The sequence below is a fragment of the Rousettus aegyptiacus genome, unplaced genomic scaffold (assembly GCF_014176215.1).
Source record: "Rousettus aegyptiacus isolate mRouAeg1 unplaced genomic scaffold, mRouAeg1.p scaffold_m13_p_12, whole genome shotgun sequence".
NCBI lineage: Eukaryota > Metazoa > Chordata > Mammalia > Chiroptera > Pteropodidae > Rousettus > Rousettus aegyptiacus.
Genome location: NW_023416287.1, coordinates 74,459,188 through 74,481,191, shown reverse-complemented (window position 1 = coordinate 74,481,191; position 22,004 = coordinate 74,459,188). Strand labels below are relative to the sequence as shown.

The following is a 22,004-nucleotide window of genomic DNA, read 5'->3' as shown; positions in this document are numbered from 1 at the left end:
TATCCCCCTACACACTTATTTTAACACAAGGAACTATCATAGGAATTCAATATATTATTAAAACAGTAAGCATTTCTAATGACTTAAAAACTCATATTTAGTATACTATATGGATGAAACTTTTATTATTATAAGTTAAAAGACTTACAAAGTGCTTTAAAACAAATCATTCTTGTTACTGAGTTTATATAAGTTTTGGTTAGCTACAGGTTTAATAAACCAATATTCTTTTTCTTGAAATACTCTTTGTATATCAGCAATATGCTGTCTTTATGTGTCGAAACAAAAAACCTTTCAGAAAACTAAGAGGAAAAAACATAGTAACCCATAAAACTTTGAAAACCAAAACTTCCCCCTTGAATGTTACGATAAACAATTCTGTCATGATCTACTAAGTATAAGTTACGAAATGTTCCTAATCATAAGTCTCTTCCATAATGAGGATTCACCAATTAAGAACAGTTCAGACCTCATCTTTCTTTCACTATGAAATCTCAAGACTGCCTTTGTAGTGCACAGTACCAGATATGATAATATGGAGAAAGCAGATATGTCAAACATGTAGTAAATTAAATTCTTATACCAATGAGACCTGGAACAAGCAATTTCTATCAAACTTTTTAAAGCTTCAGAGAGTAAGGGAAAAGTTCTGCAAAAAACCATTTTCAGTGCGAGTGACAACTTAGAACTAAAAAAATGTGCAACAAGGAAAACTAGCTTATCATGCACTGAATAGAGGAAAAACATAAAACTACTGTTTTAGGAGGAATAGTTATTAGAAACTAACAGAAAAACATGTTATTTTAGACACCACAAGCTGGAGTGCAGTGGCTATATAATTAAGCAAGGTGCCTAATTCCTGAGGAAAATGTACTTAGTAATAATGCTGAACAATGAGTATTAAATCTAAGCAGTGCTAAAAAGGCAATGATGGGAGATCAGGTAATGTGTTACAGCAAAAGAGACTTATGGAAAATTCCATTACTTAAAAATAATCTTGTCTCTATCATTAACCATTTAATTTTTTTTTTTTGATGTGCTAAAGTGCACTGGAAACCTCAGAACAGGTTTTTTAATTGGCCATGTCTTGTTAGTACACTGCAGTCTTCAAATTTACAGAGCTGCAGGTTTCCTGGATTTTTTCAAGTGTCACTCATCTAACTGAGCACTGAGCCTGATAGCTGAGAAATGCTATCAAGTGCTCTACAGTCAGTTTAAAAAACATCCTCTACCTGGTATCTCTGCAGTGATTGTCTTGCTGCTCCCTGAAACCTCTTCATCATCATCTGATGAGCTCGTGCTTGAGTCACAAGTCAGGTCACTATCACTGGTACTACTGTCCTGCAACAGGTTATATTTCTTACGCGCAGCAGCCTCCCGTTTCTGCCTCAGTAGCCTGATTCTCTCCTTGTGCTTTTGGCTCCGGTGACCTTTAACCTTGGCAACTCGGCCATTCTGTTTATCACTGGATTGCCGGTTTTTCTTGGCAGCCATAGTGGATGTTTCACTTTCAGATCGGGACCTCCGAGACTTACGCCCAACTGTGGCACCAGACACTCCAGAAGGGTCTCCTTCTACCGTTGTTTCTGCCTGGGAGGGTTCATTCTCTTCTGCAGAAGACAACGTATCTGAATCAGCCAGGTGACCACTAGAGGAAGGGGAAAGCATGCAGTGATTAGAGGAGTCACTCTCATAAACTCGGCCAGCTGTCGGCTTGTCACTCTCTGTGGATGCTAACTGAGACTCAGAAGAGTCCCTTCTCAGTTCCATCAATAAGCAGGGCATTGAAGAAAGAACTGTAGAATCCACTACGCCATCTTTCTGAACTTGAGGTTCCAATTCTACAGATCCATCTTCCTCCTTAGCTGTCTCTTGTTCGGATGTTTTTGGTGGGACTTCAGACTCGATGAGTTCTTCAACTTTTCCCACTGCCTCCTCCATCTTCATTTCAGACGTTCGAGTTAAATCATGGAGCAGGGTCTAGGAAACTATGTCAAAGATGCAACAGGAAAACAACCTGTACAAAAACACACAAAATCAATAAGCAGAAATGGCAAATTATTTCATCAACACAACATATCTACCTTTCTGAGTGGGTGGCAAAAATTATCATCACACAGGGCTTTAAAATATGTGTATCTGTATCGTCTACAGCCATGCTACCCTGAACAAGACTGATCCTGTCTGATCTCAAAAGATAAGCGGGGTTGGGCCTGGTTAGTACTTGGATGGGAGACCACCTAGGAAGACCAGGTGCTGTAAGCATAAAAAAATAAAAAATAAAAAATAAAAAATAGAATTGTAAACTGACAAGGTCCTGGCAATCTGTGAGGTCAACCAAGGGTTGTCTCGCCTAAAAAATAAAAAATAATTAAATAAAAATAAAAGATGTATATCTTCACATATTCATCAACAGTCAAATTCAAGACTTAGTATTATTAAAATGCTAACCTACACAGCTACCAAAAATGGCATGTTAATCCTCCATTCCTAAAATTGCAAGGCCAGCAAGCAACCAAAGACTTTCAGCTTTAAAATTTAAAGTGTTTAAGAAAGGGATCCTCAAAATTCTAATAGAGTTAGTATGTATGTTTTGACTTTGATATAAATGACAAAGAATGCTTTAAAACTCTGGTCTAGAAAACAAGTTAACTGGAATGACCACTTTTATACTCAACTCATCAAAGAAAGGAAAGGGGGGAAGTTAAAGCGCAATAGCATCAAATGCAGATTTACATTTTTAAAAACTTCAACTAGGTGCATTTGACAAACGAGCGATCTGAGTAGTTAAATGCATCAAACCTGTCTGCCATTCCTCTTAATAGGGGTTGCTCTAGAGGGAACTGACATGAAAGGCCTGAATCTGTTGTTCCCTCAGTCCTTCCTAATTCCCACATACCTCTCTCATCATGCTGAATGCAAGTCCAGTGTTTATACATAAACAGCCACTAAACATAGACCAACTATTTTGTGAACTTAAAAACTTAGTACACTCTATTCCATGAATGACTTAAGAGGTTTGATAGATAACACCCTACACACATTTCTACTTTGTATGCTAACTTTAGAACTTAACACCCCTACCCTACAGTATTACAATTCCACTTAATCATGGAGAAAGAGGACATACTCTTTAAGAGTTGTGACCTGTACAGTGCAAACTTCATTAACTGGTAGGTTTTCAGAGAATGCTAAGAATGTAAAGGCAAGTAAATACATCGACCTGTACATATGATGTTAAAGGCAATTATCATGATGTTTCATAGGTCACAGACATACACATTAAGCTAAATGGTATGCTAGTCAGGTACACTAAGACATCATCACTTCAGAGTTACTTGATAGTTCAATAGATGGTAGGCAGCAACTAGAAAATATCTGAAAAATCCTTTTATTGATCTAACATGCCAAGCCTACCTTTTGCTTAGTATAAACACAAATTTTCTAAATACTTGTTTTTTGTTTTTCATGGCCCTGTTCTCGGCTACTGATAAAACAGGCATTTGGATGAAATTTACCTTAACACACTCATGAAAACCAGAACACTTACAGCCACTAGAAACATTTATTAATTTAAAACAATCCCATATATAGCCTATTTCACAAGCACATCTGCATCATTACTAATTTTTGAATTAAATAAAAATAAGCATAAATGTTATTCCTAATACCATTACAAAAGGAATGTAACATTTCTGAAAGCCAACAGAGGGAGTAATAGTTAAACCAACAAACTACCAGTGTCATAAATGAAGCATGCTGGCAATACAAACAGGAAATAAAATATTCAGAGGCATGAAATAGCCCCAGGTATGAGGAATAAACCAAGATTTTCTAACTGAATTAAAATGAGGATTGGTTTTTCTGTAGAGAACGAAGTTATATATTCTGGAATAAAGCTTTTTCTTAAAGTTGAAAAATCTGAGAAATATACTCAAAAACTGAAATTAAGATTAGCCACATACACGAGGGTCGAAAGTCTCTAATTTTTGAAAGCAGAAGCCACCGGACCTTTTCAAACTATGTAATATTATAATACGTTGAAAAGTAAATTTATTAAGATGACCATAAAAGTCTTGTTTCTTCTGTAAATAAATTATCATGATGTGTGGATAGCACAAATAAACCCAGGCTATTTTGCCTTTTAAGAAAACATGACAACATCTATGTCTTTCAATATGACACATTAATTAAATGATTACCTTTCATTTCAAATGCCTCGAATTTAAGTGTTTACTGAGATTTATAATGACCTCTGCTGCTTAAAAAACAACCACTTAAGTATGCCCAAATCAATCGAGAACACTGGCATTAAACATAAACTGTACACATAAATAATTAGCTTATTGTGTGTATGTCCACACAATGTGGCCATAAAGAATGAAAAGATTCTTTATATACTAATATGGAGGAATTTTCAATAGATAATGTTAAATGAACAAAAAGGTACATTATACCATTTGTGTAAATAAAGAACAAAATTATATTTATATATGAGTTTGTCTGTAGATGCACAGACACTGGGAGAATACTTAAGAAAATGGTATCACCAGCCACCCTAGCAATGAAAGAGAATAAATGAGGAACAGGAATCAAGGACTTTTTACTATATCTTGTATTTACCTTTTGAATTTTGAATCACATATAAGTATTAACTACTTAAAAATCCACTCAACGTAAAGGTCTACTGAAAAGTCTTATGTATAAAAAGAAGTTTTGCTTCTTCTGCTCATGACACTAACCACTATTCAGGTCAAAGTTAGTCAGTGAATTCTACTAGAATTTCCCCCTAGAGTGGAATTTTGTTATAATTCATAAAACACAGAAAAAACATCACAGGCAGTAGAAACAGCAGCTCTGACAAAACTCCCTGAAGAAGAAAATGATGTACCCTAAACCCAAGAGAAAAAGATGTCATATGTACAGATTAATCTTCCCCAAACAGTATTTACTGCCTATATTGTTCTTGGTCAGAAGTGAGGAAAAGTGGACATTTCTGGTAGAGGTAATCAAAAGCAGATGGCAGTAGAAAATGGTAAAATTATCAAATGGGAGTTGCATCTTATAAATGGGATGAAAGTCTCTCAACCCTCTAGTTTAACATTCACAGAGAATTTACAATGAAATATTTAATATACAAAATATAGCATTTATCCTATTAGGAGAGTATTTTCCCCAAGCTGTTTTCCCAATTTAAAGGTTATCCTCCTCTATATAGATATCACAGTTCATCCCTCTCTCATCTCCCTAGAACCTTACTTACATTATTGATTATTCCTTAGCATTCATCAACAATTCACACTCAACTGGACCATCCATTCATCCATTTATTTCTCCATTTATTTGTTGTTTTATTAAAATTCTCCTTCTACCTAACATCTCAATTTTCCATTTCCATTTCCCCAAAGCCAGCCTTACTAAGAGAGTTGTCTAAATACCCTGACTCTATTTCTTTACCTCTCACTCCTTCTCTAACCCAGTCCCATCTGATATCTGCTTCTATCAAATCAGTAGAAGAGTTCTTACCAGGGTCTTTAAAGAACCCCATACCTCTAAATCTTACTAGACACAGTTTGGCCCTCATCTTAATGTCTAAGCAGCACTGTATGCCAAACCACTCCCTCTCCTCCTTAAACTAATGTCTTTCCTTGGATCCCAGGTTTCCTATTCTTGCTGCTCCTTAGCCTACTTTGTAGGTTTAACTTCTTCTACCAAATTTCAGGAGTTGGTTCTAGGGCTAGCTAGATCCTTTACACACCCACCAAAGTGACTTCTTCTACACCCACGGTTTTCAATACTATACCTATATTAGTAATTTTGTTACTCCATCTCAGACCTTTTCTCTGAGCTCTACACCAATCCACCCCAATAGCCATGTGACATCTCTTTAGATTTCACAAGTACGTCAATCTCTTCATGTCCAAAACCAAATTAGTCATCTCTGAAATATCCCACTCTGCTCCCTCCCTAGCTTTCCCGAAGCTCAGTAAATAGCACTACTATTATCTCAGTTGCTCATGCTAAAAATCTGAGAGTTATCTTTAATAACACCTTCCCCTTTATTCATGGCATCCCATCAATCACTAATTCCTATCAATCCTACCTCCTTAGATTTCTAGCCTGTCCACTATTCCTCATCTCCATTGTCAACCACTCTAAACACAACCTCTGTCATTTTATTTTTCAATGGATTGACTGATAATCATCTGTCTCTCCATATTCAGTCTTGCTACCAAAATGTCCTCCATGCACTAAACTGACATACCTTAGAATCAAAGATATACTAAGCTGAAAGAAAGGAAAAGATATACTATGCAAAGAGCAACTAACTATAGAAGAATTGAAATGTCTTTATCAACATCAGACAATATCACTAGATACAAAGAGGGACACTTAATAATATAAAGGTTGATATATCAGGAAAATATAAAAATTATACATGTATATGCACACATAAAAATATATGCACTTAACAGGCTTAGAATACATAAAGCAAAAACAGAATGGAAAAAAAAAAAACCAGAGATAATCCAACACTAATAGATTTAAATCCCTCATTCTAAGTGGATTAAACAAGACTGAAAATCAGCAAGAATATAAAAGACCTGAACATTATTAACCAACTCAATCATATAAATTATATACAGAACACTCCACTCTTTGGGTGGTTGCTAGCATATGCAACCAGATACTGGTTACTCCAATCAAGATGTGGACTACAAGAGAATAAGAGAAATCATCAGAGAAATAATCAGCTTTAGTTTGAACTAGATAATGCTCACTGAAACACAAGTCTTAAAAGAAATATAGAAATACAGATTTGGACATTATTGGTATAAGTACAAGTGGTAGCTGAATATATCAGTTCATCCAGGGAGAAAGCACAGAGTGAACAGAGAATAGACTTTAGTAGACTTTAAAGTAAAAAAAACAAAAAAATGTGATCCAGCTGCTTTAGTGTATAAACTGGTAGGTAAGAAATTACCCTTGGAGGGAAAAAAAGATACAAAGATATCCATAAAACACACACAAAGAAGAAAGTCTTCCTTCTTGCAATATAGTCTTAGATGTTTAACAACTTCCTATAGACTTAGAATTGTGAGAAAGGACCATGATTAATAGGGTCTTATCTAAGACCAACCACATAGGAAACCCTCCTGAGGGTTTTGACATGGCATATATAAAATCATTAAGCATTGAATGTTAAGACCTTCTTCTACAACTTTCAATTTTACACCTTGTGAGCAACAACCATTATTAACCACCCTTTAATATCACTATACTGACACAAAAAGGAATGAATAAACTGAAACTGTATTGTCTCTCCCGATGTGACAAATGCAATGTGAAGTCATTTGCTGTTACAAGTTTACTGTTGCTACAGGCACTTTTCCGTTGAAACCACAAGCTGACACAAGCATAGCCCATTAAATGAAACTGCTTCTAGGCAAGATAATGCTCTATAGTCATGTAAAATGGGGCATTCTAATTGCTAGCACTCCTGCATCTGTTTATTTCATATCACCATTTTGGAACTGTAAGAAATACAAGTAGCTAATGCCTTAAATACAAGGTATATGAACCAGTTAACTTATACACACTGATTTTCCGCATGTTGAACTGAAGCCATAGTATTAAATAATTCATGAATCCCAACTTTGCTCTCTTTCACAAAATAATTATGAACTAATTATGGCTTTATAGGTAGACAAAAATGTAACTTTAAAGAGGGTCAATGTTTTACTGACAAAACTATAGTTTCCCATCTCAGAAATTTAAGTTTAAAAAAGAAGTCTTAACAAGTGATCCTGTCTATTCCCTTGCAATGCAAGATGGTCCAATAGGACACCTTCTGTTTTATCTAATCTAGTGTCAAATACCAAGTAATAAGGTTTATATCAACCTCTCTTGAGAGAACACTGTTTCAAATAGAATTTATGACATAGTTTTTCCAAGATTTAGTCTACTACAGTCCTTCATTTTATTTAAAATTGATACTAAAAATTGTTTTTATCTGTAACCAACATATGTATCCAATATATAAACAGTCCATAAGAAACACACTAAAGATCAACCTTTCACGTGAGTCTGCTCTTATTTTCAGTATTTAAATTCCTTACCCACCCCCCCCCTTCCCCCCAAAAATCTATACCTACAAATTTTCAAAAGGAATAATAAGTGGGTATCAGACCACTACAAAACAAACTTGGGTACTGAGCTCTCTGCTCTTCAAATCAAAATGGATTCTGTCCTCTAAGTTTTATTCTTTTTTAGGAAACACTTGACTGAAACACCACCACAGAGAACTGTACACATCATAACTGTGCAACTTCATGGATTTTTTTTAATGAACATATCCACATAATGAGCAAACTGATACAAAACATTCCCCTAATCACAAAGCCTTTGTGTGACCTATTCTTATAAATAAATGGATGGGAAGACTCATTATTGCTAATATGCCAATTCTTCCCAACTTGACCCATAGATTCAACATAGTCCCAAACAAAATCCCAGCAAGCTATTCTGTACATACTGACACACAGATCCTAAAGTTTATATGGAAAAGCAAAAGACCCGGAACAGTCAACACAATACTGAAGGCTGGAGGACTAACCCTACCCAACTTCAATATTTACTATAAAGCTACAGTAATCGAGACAGTATAATGAGGCAAAAAACAGATAGATACATAGATCAATCGAACTAAATATAGAGAGACCAGAAATAGACCCATACAGTCAATTGACCTCTGATAAAAAGTAAAAGCTATTCAATGGAGAAAAGGTCTCAACAATGATACTAAAACAACTGAACATCCATGAAAAAAAATTAATCTAGACACAGACCTTAACACCTTTTATAAAAAGTAACTCAAAGTGGATTATAGACATAAATGTAAAATAAAAACTATAAAACTTCTAGGTGAAAAAACAAGAAAATTTAGTTGAACTTAGGTTTGGCAATGAGTTTCATATACAACACTAAAAGCATGATCCACAATAGAAAAAAAATAAGTAAACTTTATTAAAATTAAAAACTTCTGTCAAGACACTGTCAAGAGATTGAAAAATCCAAAAAGTATGTCCAAGTCTCACCTCTAAAAAAAAAACAAAAACTACTTTTACTTCAACTGCCAAACTCAGAACTGTCAGCATTTCTAATTCCTTATCATCCACTGCTTAACCCAATGAAATCCAGTTTCTGTTCCCATTATTCCACCTAAAGTTTTGCTAAAACTACCATTACCTCATATCACCAAATGCAAGACTTTACACTCCTCACCTCTCGGCAGTATCAGATACCGTTAATCACCAACCCCCCAATTCTTGAAAAGACTCTTCCCTGGACTTCTATATCATTACACTCTCCTGGCTTTTGCCTCCTTCTTCTCCAATTCGACCTACTTATATCTTCTTTGTTGACTCATTTTTCTCATCTCTTTAAATTTAGTTCTTCATGGCCCAGTCCTAGACCCTCTTTTCTCTTATTTTACTTCTAAGTGATATCATCCACATCCCTGGTTCCCAAATTCATAACCTCTAGCCCAAAAGTCTCTTCCAAAGATCTCCAAACCCAGATGATAAACTGTCTACTCGACATTATATTTGGATTATCTCAAAGATACTGTAAATTTAAGATGCAAAAAAAAAAAAAAGAGCCAAATCTGTCCTTCCCCTGGCAAGCAATGTGCAATTAATTTGATATCATTACCAAACTCAAAAGCATACACCCAAATCCTATTCTATCACCAAGTCCTATCAATTTGGCCATGCAATTATCCTTCAGATCTTTTTGTTTCTCTACTGTCTAGTCCATGCTGCCATGACCAACTGCCTGGACCATATTAATAATATTAGTGATCTCCCCACATCAACTCCTAATCACTACAATTGCAACCAAAATTGTTTTTGTTTAAAAAATGAAAATCTGATCTTTTTGTACCTCTGGTTAACTCTTCGAAATACTAAAACTATTTGTAAAAGAAAGACTAAGACAGAAGATATTTTAATTCAGCTAATTACGTATCGAATACCTATCATATCAGACTACATGCTAGGTTTGGGATTACAAAAATGAATAAATCACGGTACTCGCACTTAAATACATTCAAAAACGAATATCTATTGGAAACCTACTATTTGTGTACCTCAAGGTAAAGACAGTAAGCAGCTCACACAAATGAAAAGTACTACTGGAGAGGTATAAAGAACTCTGGCATTCACAAGATCAGAACCAAAAAAAAAGGTGTCTATATGAAGAGGATAATAATTTAACTGGGCTTTTAGAGATAAGCGTAATTTCAATAAATAAAAACAAGAGTAAAAAGGGCTACTCTACAAAATCTCAAACCTGTACTCCACAGCAAGAGACATAACAGAAATAAAAATAAATAAGAAAGGTCAGAGGCACTGGACTCAAAACCCGAGAGATTTCCAAGTTTCACTTGAGATCACTTAAAGATGATTAGATTTTAGATGAGAGGTCTATTTTAACAGAGACAAAATCCTTCAGAAACAAAACTGCAGTCAGTCAGTTTTCATCAACGTCACCCTCAGCACTAATACACATGGTAGTAGCACTAATACAATACAGTGGTAGCCGTGAGATACGGTGACCCAACATCTTTCAAATACGAAAACAATTAAAAGTTCATAAATGAAAATACCAGTCCTAGGCTAGAAAAGAAAGAGAATTTGAAGTGTTACATATTCACAAATTATTGAAGTTCTCTAAGCCTGTTTCCTTAGTTGTAAAATTCCGGTCCTTGGTAAAATGAAGAGTTAACACATTTAAAGCATCTAGTACATAATGAGCATAGTCAGATATCAAGAAACAGTATTTTTTTTTTAATCTTTATATTCCTTCTTCCTCCTCTTCACTTCGAGTCCATTGCAGAATTAACAAGTCTCTTCTCTACAGTCAAAGTCATCTGGATTCATTCATGCATTCGACACACATTTACTGAGTACTTAGTGTCAGTTAACTATGCTAGGCACTGAAAAATATAATGTACCTTCCCCTAAGAGAACTTACAGTACAAAGAGGAAATTGAATAATCACTCAAATAAATATAAAATGTAATACTGTGATAAATCCAGTAGAGAGAAGGTATGCTGGCACCACAAAAGGAGAAAAAGAGAAATGTTAACGTAGCAGAGGAGATCTACGAAGGCGTCCCTTTAAATAGAGTAGGGAAACATAGATTCGAGCTGACCTGTACTTCAAAAAAGACCAGTCAGGATGCATAGTGGAGACTGGATGGAAAAGAAGACAATATTAAATGACAGTAAAATAATTAGAAGGTAAGGCAAAAATACTACAGGATCTCTGGACTGATGGTAGTGGCAACAAAGATATGGAAGAATCTGAGAGAACACAGTTATATGAGGGGTGAAAAAGGAAGGTATCAATTTGGTCAGAGAATTTATTGTTAGATACTATAATAATGGATAGGTACAAGGCATTTATCAAAACCCACAAAACTGTTATTCTGCATTATTCAACATAGTGTTTGTTTTTCAACACAAAATGTGAACTTGGACTTTAATAATGTAGCAGTATTAGCTCCTCAATTCTAACAAATATACCAACTAATTCAAGATATTAATAATGGGGGAAACTGATGGGGGGGCATACAGGAACTCTACTTTCTGCTCAATTTTTTTGCAAACCTGAAACTGCTCTAAAAATAGAATCTATCACTACTACTACTACTACTACTACTACTACTACTACTACTGCTACTACTACTACTAGTTAGCGTGGAGCCACTGGGGGGCCAACTTTGCCTTCTTGAGAGGAAAGCCTGGCTGGAAATAAAGCCTACAATGAAAAGCAGTACAGAGCCGGTACACAAAGAAAGGGAAAAAGTACCCAAACGGTAGGAAATGAGTTCCTACAACCAAATAGGCCAGAGGCTGGTTGCACATTGGACTTATCATAGTTAAATGAACCTATTAAATCTCGTTTTTGCTTTTTAAAAACTGCATGTGAAGGTACCACACACACACACACACACGCACGCGCGCGCGCGCACACACTCACATGTTACAGTCATCTTCTACATAAGCATTTTCACAGGAGCTAGGGTCACAGCATACAGAAAACCATTGCAGTTAATGGTTCTACTTGCAGATTTTATGGAAAAGGCAACATGAAAACAATCTGCATTACTTTGGTCTTTGCTTCTCAGCATTGGAAAACAAGGCCTTCAAGCTGCACTGCTGATGCCACTGGTCCATTTTAAATACAGCATAAACATTCAACCATGAATTATCCAAGACCTCAATGTTTTCAGAAAGTTTCAAGGGATATTTTAAAAAGCAAAAAGATACAGGCAATTTAATTTGAGAAAAAACCCACTAAAAGAATGCTTCAGTCACTAGTAATTTTTTCTTAATATTTTATTACATATTTGTAGGAGTTTTTAAAAGCTGTAATTTAAAAAGATACACAGAGTAAGTGGTCTAACCATACTGACAACTATCTAAACAATTCTATTTAGGTTTTCAGAGCATTTTACTTATTTTTATTAATTATTGCTCATAGTTAACCTGAAATGTATAACCCTCATTTCTAAGAAAAGAATATGTAGGTCAATGGCCAAGATATATTTAGATAAATTTAGGCAGATATATTTAGAACGGTTTCTGAATTTCCAACCTGCTTCTTAACCTAAGACTATATCATGCTACACAAGTAACCTCCTCTAACCAAAATAAAGTTCTGAACATCCAAATCTTTACAAAAGTTCATTTAGATTATACATTTAAAAATACAGTTTTAATACCGACTCCTTTAAAATAAGTTTTCCCAATGCATTTGAAGTTTTATATTTAAAATTTGGTTTTGCCCACAAATATGCAAGAATAAACCTTTTGTAAAAATCAAGGCATATTTACATTTTACAATTACATTTTACACTTAACGGAACTGCTCCTTCAATAATATTCCCTAAAAACAAAACATCCGTTGTTTTGATTCATTTTATAGAAACCACACAACTATTTATTTATCTTTATATTGGAATAAAATGGTACAGTTTTCCAGACTGTGCTTACTCTAAATTATGCCCAAGGCACACTAAATGGTTAATCAATAAAAGTAAAAACTATGCCAATAAAGAGAGAAAGATTATTAAGCAGGAGAGTTGCAGTTTAAATATCCTTGCAACGGTCTACTATAAACATATTTTTTCAAGTTATTTTTAAAATAGGTTTAGCTTCAAAATCCAAAAATTGTTATCTGGCTTACAGTTTAAATATTCAACCATACACGTTCACCACTGCATCTGTGCATCAAAAATGAGGCACTCTCCTAGCACTAAAAATCAAAGCAACTAGACTGTTTCTAAACTGTTGTAAAAACACTTGCATGAATGAGACTTTAAAAAACGAAAGAAAAGTTATGAAACTACCAACAGGGATGTAATTAACCTTAGAGGTTTCTGTACCCAAAACAGTTATGATATAAAACAGATTATAGCCTGCATCTACTGCTAACTCATTTTTTAAAAAACAATGGTAAGTAAAGTAGTAAGTAAACTTCTCTAATAATTGAGACCAAGGTTAAAAAAACAAAATCCATGACAATCACTTGTGGATCTTTAAAAACATTCTCTTTAGCTCTTTGTCAAACTTTGGCTACTCTATACTTAGAAACTAAAGAAAGTAAAGTTAAGGTATCTTAAAGTTTTACTTTGTTTTGTTTTTTAAATATAAAAAAAAGAACAAGAGACAAATTGCAACTCCTGAAGGTAAAACAAGAATGAAGCAGGGCTTTCAAATAATATCGTGTGCCTACTTCCTGCTGGTGTGGGCAACTGTCACAGTGACTCTACAAGTGTCAGACAAGCTGGATATGAGAACAGACATTGTGACAATCTACTGTTGAGGGAGTATCACAATACCAGTAATCTGCCAAAAAATTTGTGCCTAACAATATCTGATTTTTCTGACTGTGGCACACAAATACACTACTGTAAGAGGGTGATTTTTAAAGCAAACACACACACACACACACACACACACACACACACACCCCAACGACTGAGAAAATTTAAACCCAAGAAATTAAGAGTTAACCTTATACATGGGGGAGGAGGGAAATAGCACATTATGAGGAAAACAATTAAAAATAAACAAATTGTTTGTGTAATAAATGTTTTCACTCACCCCTTCCCAGCCCCATTATATTATAATCTCCTTTGAAAACAGGGATTATATTAATAATCTTCAGTTCACTCACAGTTTCCAATACATATTTAATATCTGTTGAATTGATGAACTGAATCATTTTAAAAAATAACCAAGACCACTAATGAAATAAATACCTTGTTTGCTTAAAAATTAGTATTACTGACTTGTATATAAAAAAAATATTCCACTACAAAAGCAATATGATTTCTGATAAACACTCCTTTTATCTTTTCATATAAAAACACAAGACAAAACTGACACAACTGCTAATAACCTAGTAAAGCTGTTCCCTTACATTTAGAATTCGGTATTATAAAATGACTGTGTATTTCTGAATAAAGATGCAAAAACCAAACTGAAGAGGTTGAGAGCAGTATATTACTGAAATACAAAATGAAGCCCCCTCGCTCCAGACTTAAGAGTCCAGGAAGAGATTTCATTAAATCTATAATAGTGATGTTCCAAAATCTTGTGAAATAGAAAAATTAACCTCTTTTCTCTAATTTTAACATATAAACACTAGCTTAATTTAATAATAGCAGCACTCTTAAATAAGCACCAATATCACAAAATAAATTTTGCTTTCGAAGGACATCTTTCCATTATGTGTCAGCTTTGGGGTTAGTTTTTCCAATCAATGAGAAGCTGCAGCACGGATAATACAGCAGTGCAGGAACCGATGATCAGGAATTGCGTAAAAACACCTACAGAATTACAATATAGTGGAAATGGCCCTCTTCTCCACAGCAACTCTTCCCTTCCCCTCGCTTAGCTCTCAGAAAGAAGAGGTTGAAGAAGCTATAAACAAGATACAGTATAAAAGACTAAGAACTGGGAATGATGAAAGGCACTCAGAGTGAGAAATTATCAGTAATAAATTAATGGAGCTAGGCAATAAGCATCAGCAGCTGCTAACATCACAGAGAAGCAAACATTGTGTGCCTCCTAATGCAAGTATTCAATATCATCTATAAAGCAGTTTTACCCCTCAAAGGGAAAAAAAGGGTGAGAGAGAGAGAGAGAACCTCATATAAACTGAATCTGATCAAGCCTCTAAACCTAATTCCAATTAACAAGAAACCCAGTGCACAGAGGAACATGTTTACTGCCACCACAGGAATGTAACTAGCAAATTCAAACTGTGGGAAAACTTCAACAAATAATTTGCCAGGAAAAAGAAATGGGGGGGGGGATACCCTATAAATTACAAAACAATGCACAGACCTTATTTGATCTGAATAACTGCAGAAATACATGTGTGAGATAATAGAGAAATCTGAACGCTGAATATCATAATATTAAGAAATTATTGCTAATTCTTTTTCAGTGTGATGATAGTTAACAGGGGTGAGGGGATCCTTCAAGTCTACTAAGAAACTGGAGCGCTAAAAGATTGAATACAAGAGGGGAACACTAAAAATTAATGTCGGCTGTAATGATTTGTCCTACCCAGAACTGAAATATAAATTGGGAGACTGCAACCACGGGAAGAGAGCAGCTTTACTTGCTTGTTAGCCAACCTTTTCTCCACTGATATAAGCTCTATATATAGGCCAAGAGTGATAATGGCTACTCAAATCACTTCACGTGGCAGATACTACCATTACAGACATGTATCTGGCCTAGTACCAGGACTCTGAATAAGCTAGCATCAAGTAACAAGCCAAGGAAGTGACCAAACGCAAAGAATGTACAGTGGCTAACGAGAGACCCTCTAAGTCAGGGGTCCCCAACCCCTGAGCTACAGACTGGTACCGGTCCGCAGCCTGTTAGGAACAAGGCTGGATAGCAGGAGGTGAGTGGCAGTTGAGCCAGCAAAGCTTCATCTGTATTTGCAGCTGCTCCCCAGTGCTACCATCACCACATCTGCTCCAACTCAGATCATCAGGCATTAGTCTCCTAGGAGCACTGGTCTCTGGTGCCAAAAAGGTGGGCACCATTGCTCTAAGTACTCAAAAGCATCATCAGTATAAATAAAAAATAATTTAAAACACAGGTTCTAGATTTCCAAGATTTCTGCTCTGGCCATTTTTTTATTTTCTATCTTCCTCAGAAGACAGTACACATAAAGATGGGTCACCACATGCTGGGACTTGAGGTCCACAAGATAACCTACTCACTATACATGCCCTCAGGCTCATAGCAAAGTGGATTGTAGAGGAGAAAAATAATGAGAAACCTTTGGCGACGAGTAAACTACGCTTCTATGCTAGGTTAAAACCAACGCAGACAGGATACTGCTTAAAATCTTAACCACATGAGGATTTTGTTCTTAATACAGAAAGGAAAACAGTCTGTTTTCCTAGAGTTTTAGTCCACACCAACGTTCCCTATCCCCAACAATACCTTTCTCTAATTATAAGGTACCTAACAAAATGCTGACTCTGGATATCATAAAGTTATTTTTTTAAAACCAGACAACTCAGTCAAAAATAACTCCGACAGATTCCTTTGGTAAGTATCTTGTTTCACTAATGTTAAGCATGCTAATGAAAACTTTAATTTCTAGATTACCTAAACACAATCCTAGTTTATCCACATTCATGGAAACGGCTGCATAAATTTAAGATTTAATTTTGTTCCTCTTTGTACAACAATCAGAACTAATTTACTAATACATGGTCTTGAATTCCAGGCAGAGTAAAAAGTATTTTGTAAATGAAATGGCAGTACAAAAAGAATATTGAAGACTCCAATTATTTTCTTTTAAGCTTAAAAGACCCATTTAAATGACTTTATAAAGGAAAATGACTAACTCCACACTACAGCATTTTTGTTACACAGTACTTTTTTCTCCTACAGCCTACTTCTCTACATTTTAGAGCAGGAAAGAAACTTAGAAATCAGCTGGTTCACACATTTGAGTTCCCTGGGCTGAAATGGTTTCTTTTATCTTTGTACCCACCTCCACCTAGCACCAAAATGCTCAGTAAATGGGGTTAGTATTTAACCAGGTATAAATACCCCCACATACAATTAAACATAAGTTATGCACATAGATTTCTACTTTTGATTAATCTTAACTACGAAATACTATCCCAGGTAGTTTAAAAATTCAATGAAGTCAAATTAATAACAAAATTTACACCATCTGTCTGTCCACTGGCAGTTAAGTGACAGAATTTGAGCAAAGAGGAATGAGGTTACTATTTTGAAAAAAAGATATAAAAGAGACTAGAAACAAAACTTAAAAGAAACACTAAATCAAAGACGAAATCCTAAATAAGACAACCATCAAATCTGAGTCACACTGGTTATTTTACAATATTTTTAAATCGCATTTACTATTATCGGCTGCTACTAATATGTAATGATAAATATGTATAATACATATAACACACATTTCCTCCCTCGCAGTCCAGGAACATAGAAGAGAAAAAAACGGGTGAAATGCTCCTTTCTTTTACGAGGACCTGAAGGCTGAGTGTGAAAACTGACTGAACATCAATCCCACTTCTGCAGAGAGAAGCTGCCTACACAGAAGCAGAAAACATTTCCCTTAAGTTTAATCACGAGTCCTGAAAGAGTAAGGAAAGTAGGTACAATTAAAGATAAAGGCTAAGGATTTAGAAGAGTTTCATGACAACAGTTAAATTTAAATTTAAGACTGGAATCTGACAACTAAACAAGAGTATTAAATTACTTTAGTCAAGAATCAACCCAAAATAAAGAAAACCAGTAAATTTTCTAATCGCTAAACTGAAGGCTAAAGAAAAATCTTTCAAAAGGAATGCCCATCTCATCTTTTATATTCCACCTGGGTTTTCTTCCCTCTAAAAGAAAAAAACAACTCATTAGCAGACTAGGGTACTACACCTTCACAACCTGGCCCTACCTGCATCTACCCTTCTTATCCCTCTGCAAACTCAAGGCACTGGCCACACTTACCCATTCGAGATCACTGATACTCATGACTTTACTTAGGCTGTTCCCTAGCCCGAATGCCCACATGGAAATCCACCCCAAACCTCAGGTTTAAATGTTTAAGTTCCTTTAGCATCAGGACCTTGTCAGCCTTATTCTCTACCATAGCTCCAGCAACTAGAGCAATACTGGCACACAGTAAGCAATCAACAAATTAGTGTCGTAAGAATAAAGAGGTTCCAACTGAATGTTTTGTCTGTTTGCTCTAAAGTTTTCTCAATAGCTCTTCTCCCTAAAAAGCAGTCTCACAGCTTTTTACTGTGTTATTAATATGTCTATTTCACCTTTTACTCTATAATTACAGCTAACTGAGAAACTTTATTTGGCCCCAAACTCTTTCCTTAAATAATAGAGAATACTGAAATCGTTATGGTTCAAATGAAAACAAATCATAGTACATTTTTCATCGTTTACAGGTTTTCTCAAGTACTGTTAATTCAGTAAACATGTCTCTAGCTATATACAGGAAAATTAGAAAGGTCTAAGATAACTTACCAAAGTTACAAATGTAGGCTTTGAGTCTCTAGCATATACCAGTTCCAAACTTAAAAAAAAAAAAAAACCTAATTATCCATATATCAAGTCTATTCAGGCACACGTCATAACCAACTCATAAGACTGAAGAGCCAACAAAACAATCCCTTGAATAATGACTACACAAGCTCCTAGAAGTTACTAGTAATATAAGGAAACTTTAGGTACCAATGTCACTTATGAAAATAGAAACCTTTGAAGGACATACACTGAACACTCAGCTCTAATAGAACTGCATTAAATTAGAATCTAAAACTAAATCTATAACATATGGGTCTTGGATAAATGATGAAGACTATAAAACAAAGTATTATGACATTTGCTCTTTCACGAATGCACTTGAGTAATAAAACCGGAATTAGTGAGTAATGTCTACACTGTGAACTTAATATGGATCTAGAAAGTTTCTAGCTCCAAAATCCAGTTTTTTCATTTTTCACACACACAAAAAAGATGTCAGAAAAATTGTTTTCCATTAAGAAATCATATTTAATTGATGCTTTAGATATAATTGCCTTAAAGATGTCCCTGCCTTTCATATTGTATACTCTTATTTTGATGCTTACGTCTCTAATACCTTCACGTTATGAAAAAGATATAAAGTTTTAAGATTAAAAATGGTACTGAAAAGTACTTGAAGGAACCTGACTTAGTAATGTCTAAAAATATTTTTATTTCTCATTTAAGGAAACAGCATGAAATTTCATTAAGACTTTTTAAATTAGCATGCAGATAATCACATTAAATTCCATCTTAGTTTGCTAAATTCTATCTTAATTCCTAATTTTATACTTACTGAGCATAAAACACTCAACTAGGCATTTATTTAGCCGGATTACTCGGGCCAAAATATTACTCCCTACTAAAAAATGGTTAGCTTTGTGACTCCTCAGGACATCAGGTAATGACTATTAATTGCAGGCCTCTAAAAACGCTTGTTAAACCAAAAGGCAATGCTCTTACTGGAGGAAGCCAGATTGCCAGGATCAGCAAAACTATATTAGAAAGTTAATAGCCTCCATCCTTAAACTATCCCAGGAGAAAAAAAAAAGTGATTCAAACTGTTAACATGTGCCCAACGACACCACACAATAGCCTAATAGCAAAGCTGCCAGATGTATTTGTAATTGAGAGGTCCAACCTTGAAAAAGCAACATCAGTGGGATTTTCATCCTACTGAAGGATTCGGAAAGCAAAAACTCAGGTAAGAAACGAAAAGCACATCCAACGATAAACTGTTCAAGCGGTTCATCTGAGAGAACAAGTACAGACATTCACTCCTTCAACCTGTGAGCATCTATGCTGTGCTACCGGAGAGGACAATTTAAAAGGCAGAATGAATGACATGCGGTTCCGTTAGGGGCAACTGGTCCACCACCACACTTAAGTCGGTGCCATAAGAAATAAACTACGAAGTGCTGCTAAGGGAAAGAGGGCTCTGGGAAGGCAGTGGAATTTACCTTGAGGCTCGTCAATTTATTTACTCTCCGGTTTCTAAATAAAGTTGACAAACTCGCCAGAAAAGGTCAATTTTGGAGACTGACGCATCGTTCCCATTGGCCAGAGGCGTATGCCGACTGCAAGTAGTGGAAGCGCTGAGAGGCAGGCGGCGCCAAGGCTGAGAAAGCCTTTTCTCAACCTCCTCCTAGGCCACCGCAGCCGCGGCGCTAGGGCGGCCGCTTTGCGCTCGCAGAAGTAGAGGCAGGTTTGGGCGCCAGACCCCGGCCCGCGGAGCTGCCAGACTGGGCAGAGCTGCCGCCGCCGCCGCCGCTTCCCCCGCGGGCTGGGGCGCTGGAAAGTTGCGTGAAGGCAACTCCAGGGCCGCAAAGCCGCTCCCCGGCGCGGCCCACGGGCTGCGGCACCTCCAGCCTCCTCTCAACCCTGGGGAAAGGGACCCGCCTCGCCCGGGCCCCAGCGATCCGGGGTAAAGGGGGGGGGGCCGCCCGCCGACTCCGCCGGGAGGACAAGAGGGTCATCAGCAGGCGGGCGAGCAATCCTTCTCGTTATCCCCTGATCCCGGTCGCGCCTCCCGCCAAGTCCGGGCGCGAACACCCGGCGCCTGCCAGCCGGGCCCGTCACGACCCCAGCGCCCGGACGCCGCAGAGTCCTCAACCGCGGCCCGCATCCCTCCGGCTCAACTCGACCCCTCCCTGAGCAGCAGCCGGGTCCCACAGCTCGACCCGTAGCCAAGCCGAGGCCCTGCGCCCCTTCCCGCCTCACCTGCGCTCCGCGGCGACTCTGCACCTCCTCGCCCGCTCCGCGCGCCCCGTCGGGGCACGGACCGAACCCCCGGCCGGGGCTCTCCCGGCTGCGGTGACTCGGGACGCGAAGGCCACCGCCGCCTTCTCCTGCTCAGCACAAGCCCCGGCGGCGAGGAGAGAATCGCGGCCAGAGCCCCGCCGCGACTAAAAGGAATCTCGCCGCCTCCGCAGCCTCCACCACCAAATCCCTTCACTCGTCCGCGCCGCCCGGAGAAAATGTCACCAGAGGCCGTTCCGCTCGGCGCCTCACTTCCGCCCGGAACCACAGAGCTCGCGCCTGTCAGCTAGAGCGGCCGCTGCGGCAGTAGCCCGTGCAGACTGGAGCGGGAGACCGACGGAAAGCCGCACAGCGCCGTCTGGCGGAGAGAACCCGCGCTCCTCCCGCTCCAGAGCGCCGGGCGCCCCGGCACCAACCGGCTTCCCGGCGCTCCCTCCATCTGATCAGGCAGCTGCGACCCAGAAATATCTTTTAAGGAGTATTGGAAAGCCAGTCGATGCAAGCCAAGGACAATGCCCTAAGAAAAGGACGGCGCTCCCTTTTCCGTGCGCTGCCCAGTACTTACCCCTCCTGAAGTCTTCCTGAATGAAGCTCGTGGTGTCTGAATGCTTGAGTCACTCCAGCAGGGAGTCCGCACCCTTCTCTCCCCACTTTTTCGCGGATGCCCACCGCTGGGCTTGGGGAGACTCGGCCGTTCTCTTCTCATGCAGTGGTATCAACATCCCGTTCAAGTTTCTGGGTGGGAACCTTGCAGGCCTCGCAAATAGACCGCCACCTGCCGGTGAGACAGGGTCCGCTCCGCCCCTACGCTCGTTGCAGACGCCCCAAATTCCACCTCTGCAGAGTCACTCTTCTGATTTGCGGTTCACCCTGGGAAGGGTGACGCACTGGCGCACTCTGTGAGTTTTCGAGGCTCTTCCTTGAGGTCTGGGATCGGAGGAAAAGTGCTGGACGCGGGACCCGGAGGGAAGGTGAGGTGGGCACAAGCCCCCTGGCGGATACAGGGCTTCCGAGGTGGAAGAAGAGGTGCTAAGAACAAATCCCACTACTCAAGATCTGCGCAAGAGGCGGCACTCCCTAAAAGCA

General features: G+C 37.7%; 1 protein-coding gene and 1 pseudogene across 4 annotated transcripts in view; one reads left to right on the top strand and one right to left on the bottom strand.

Annotated features, from left to right (window-relative positions):
• CUNH18orf25 (chromosome unknown C18orf25 homolog) overlaps positions 1-21,673 on the bottom strand; it is a 62,332-nt gene extending 40,659 nt beyond the window's left edge. The window contains exons 1-2 of one of the 4 annotated variants that reach the window (XM_016147793.2): positions 21,484-21,673; positions 1,233-2,017 (exon numbers count right to left, since the gene is read on the bottom strand). In XM_016147793.2, coding sequence (XP_016003279.1) covers positions 1,233-1,947 — 715 coding nt within the window. In that variant the 5' untranslated portion in view covers positions 1,948-2,017; positions 21,484-21,673. Of the gene's footprint in view, positions 1-1,232; positions 2,018-20,879; positions 21,263-21,483 lie in introns of those variants that run through there. The other 3 variants (XM_016147795.2, XM_016147794.2, XM_016147796.2) reach the window with 3 other exon arrangements.
• LOC118610262 lies at positions 2,147-2,265 on the top strand (annotated as a pseudogene).
• Positions 21,674-22,004: the final 331 nt, after the last annotated feature.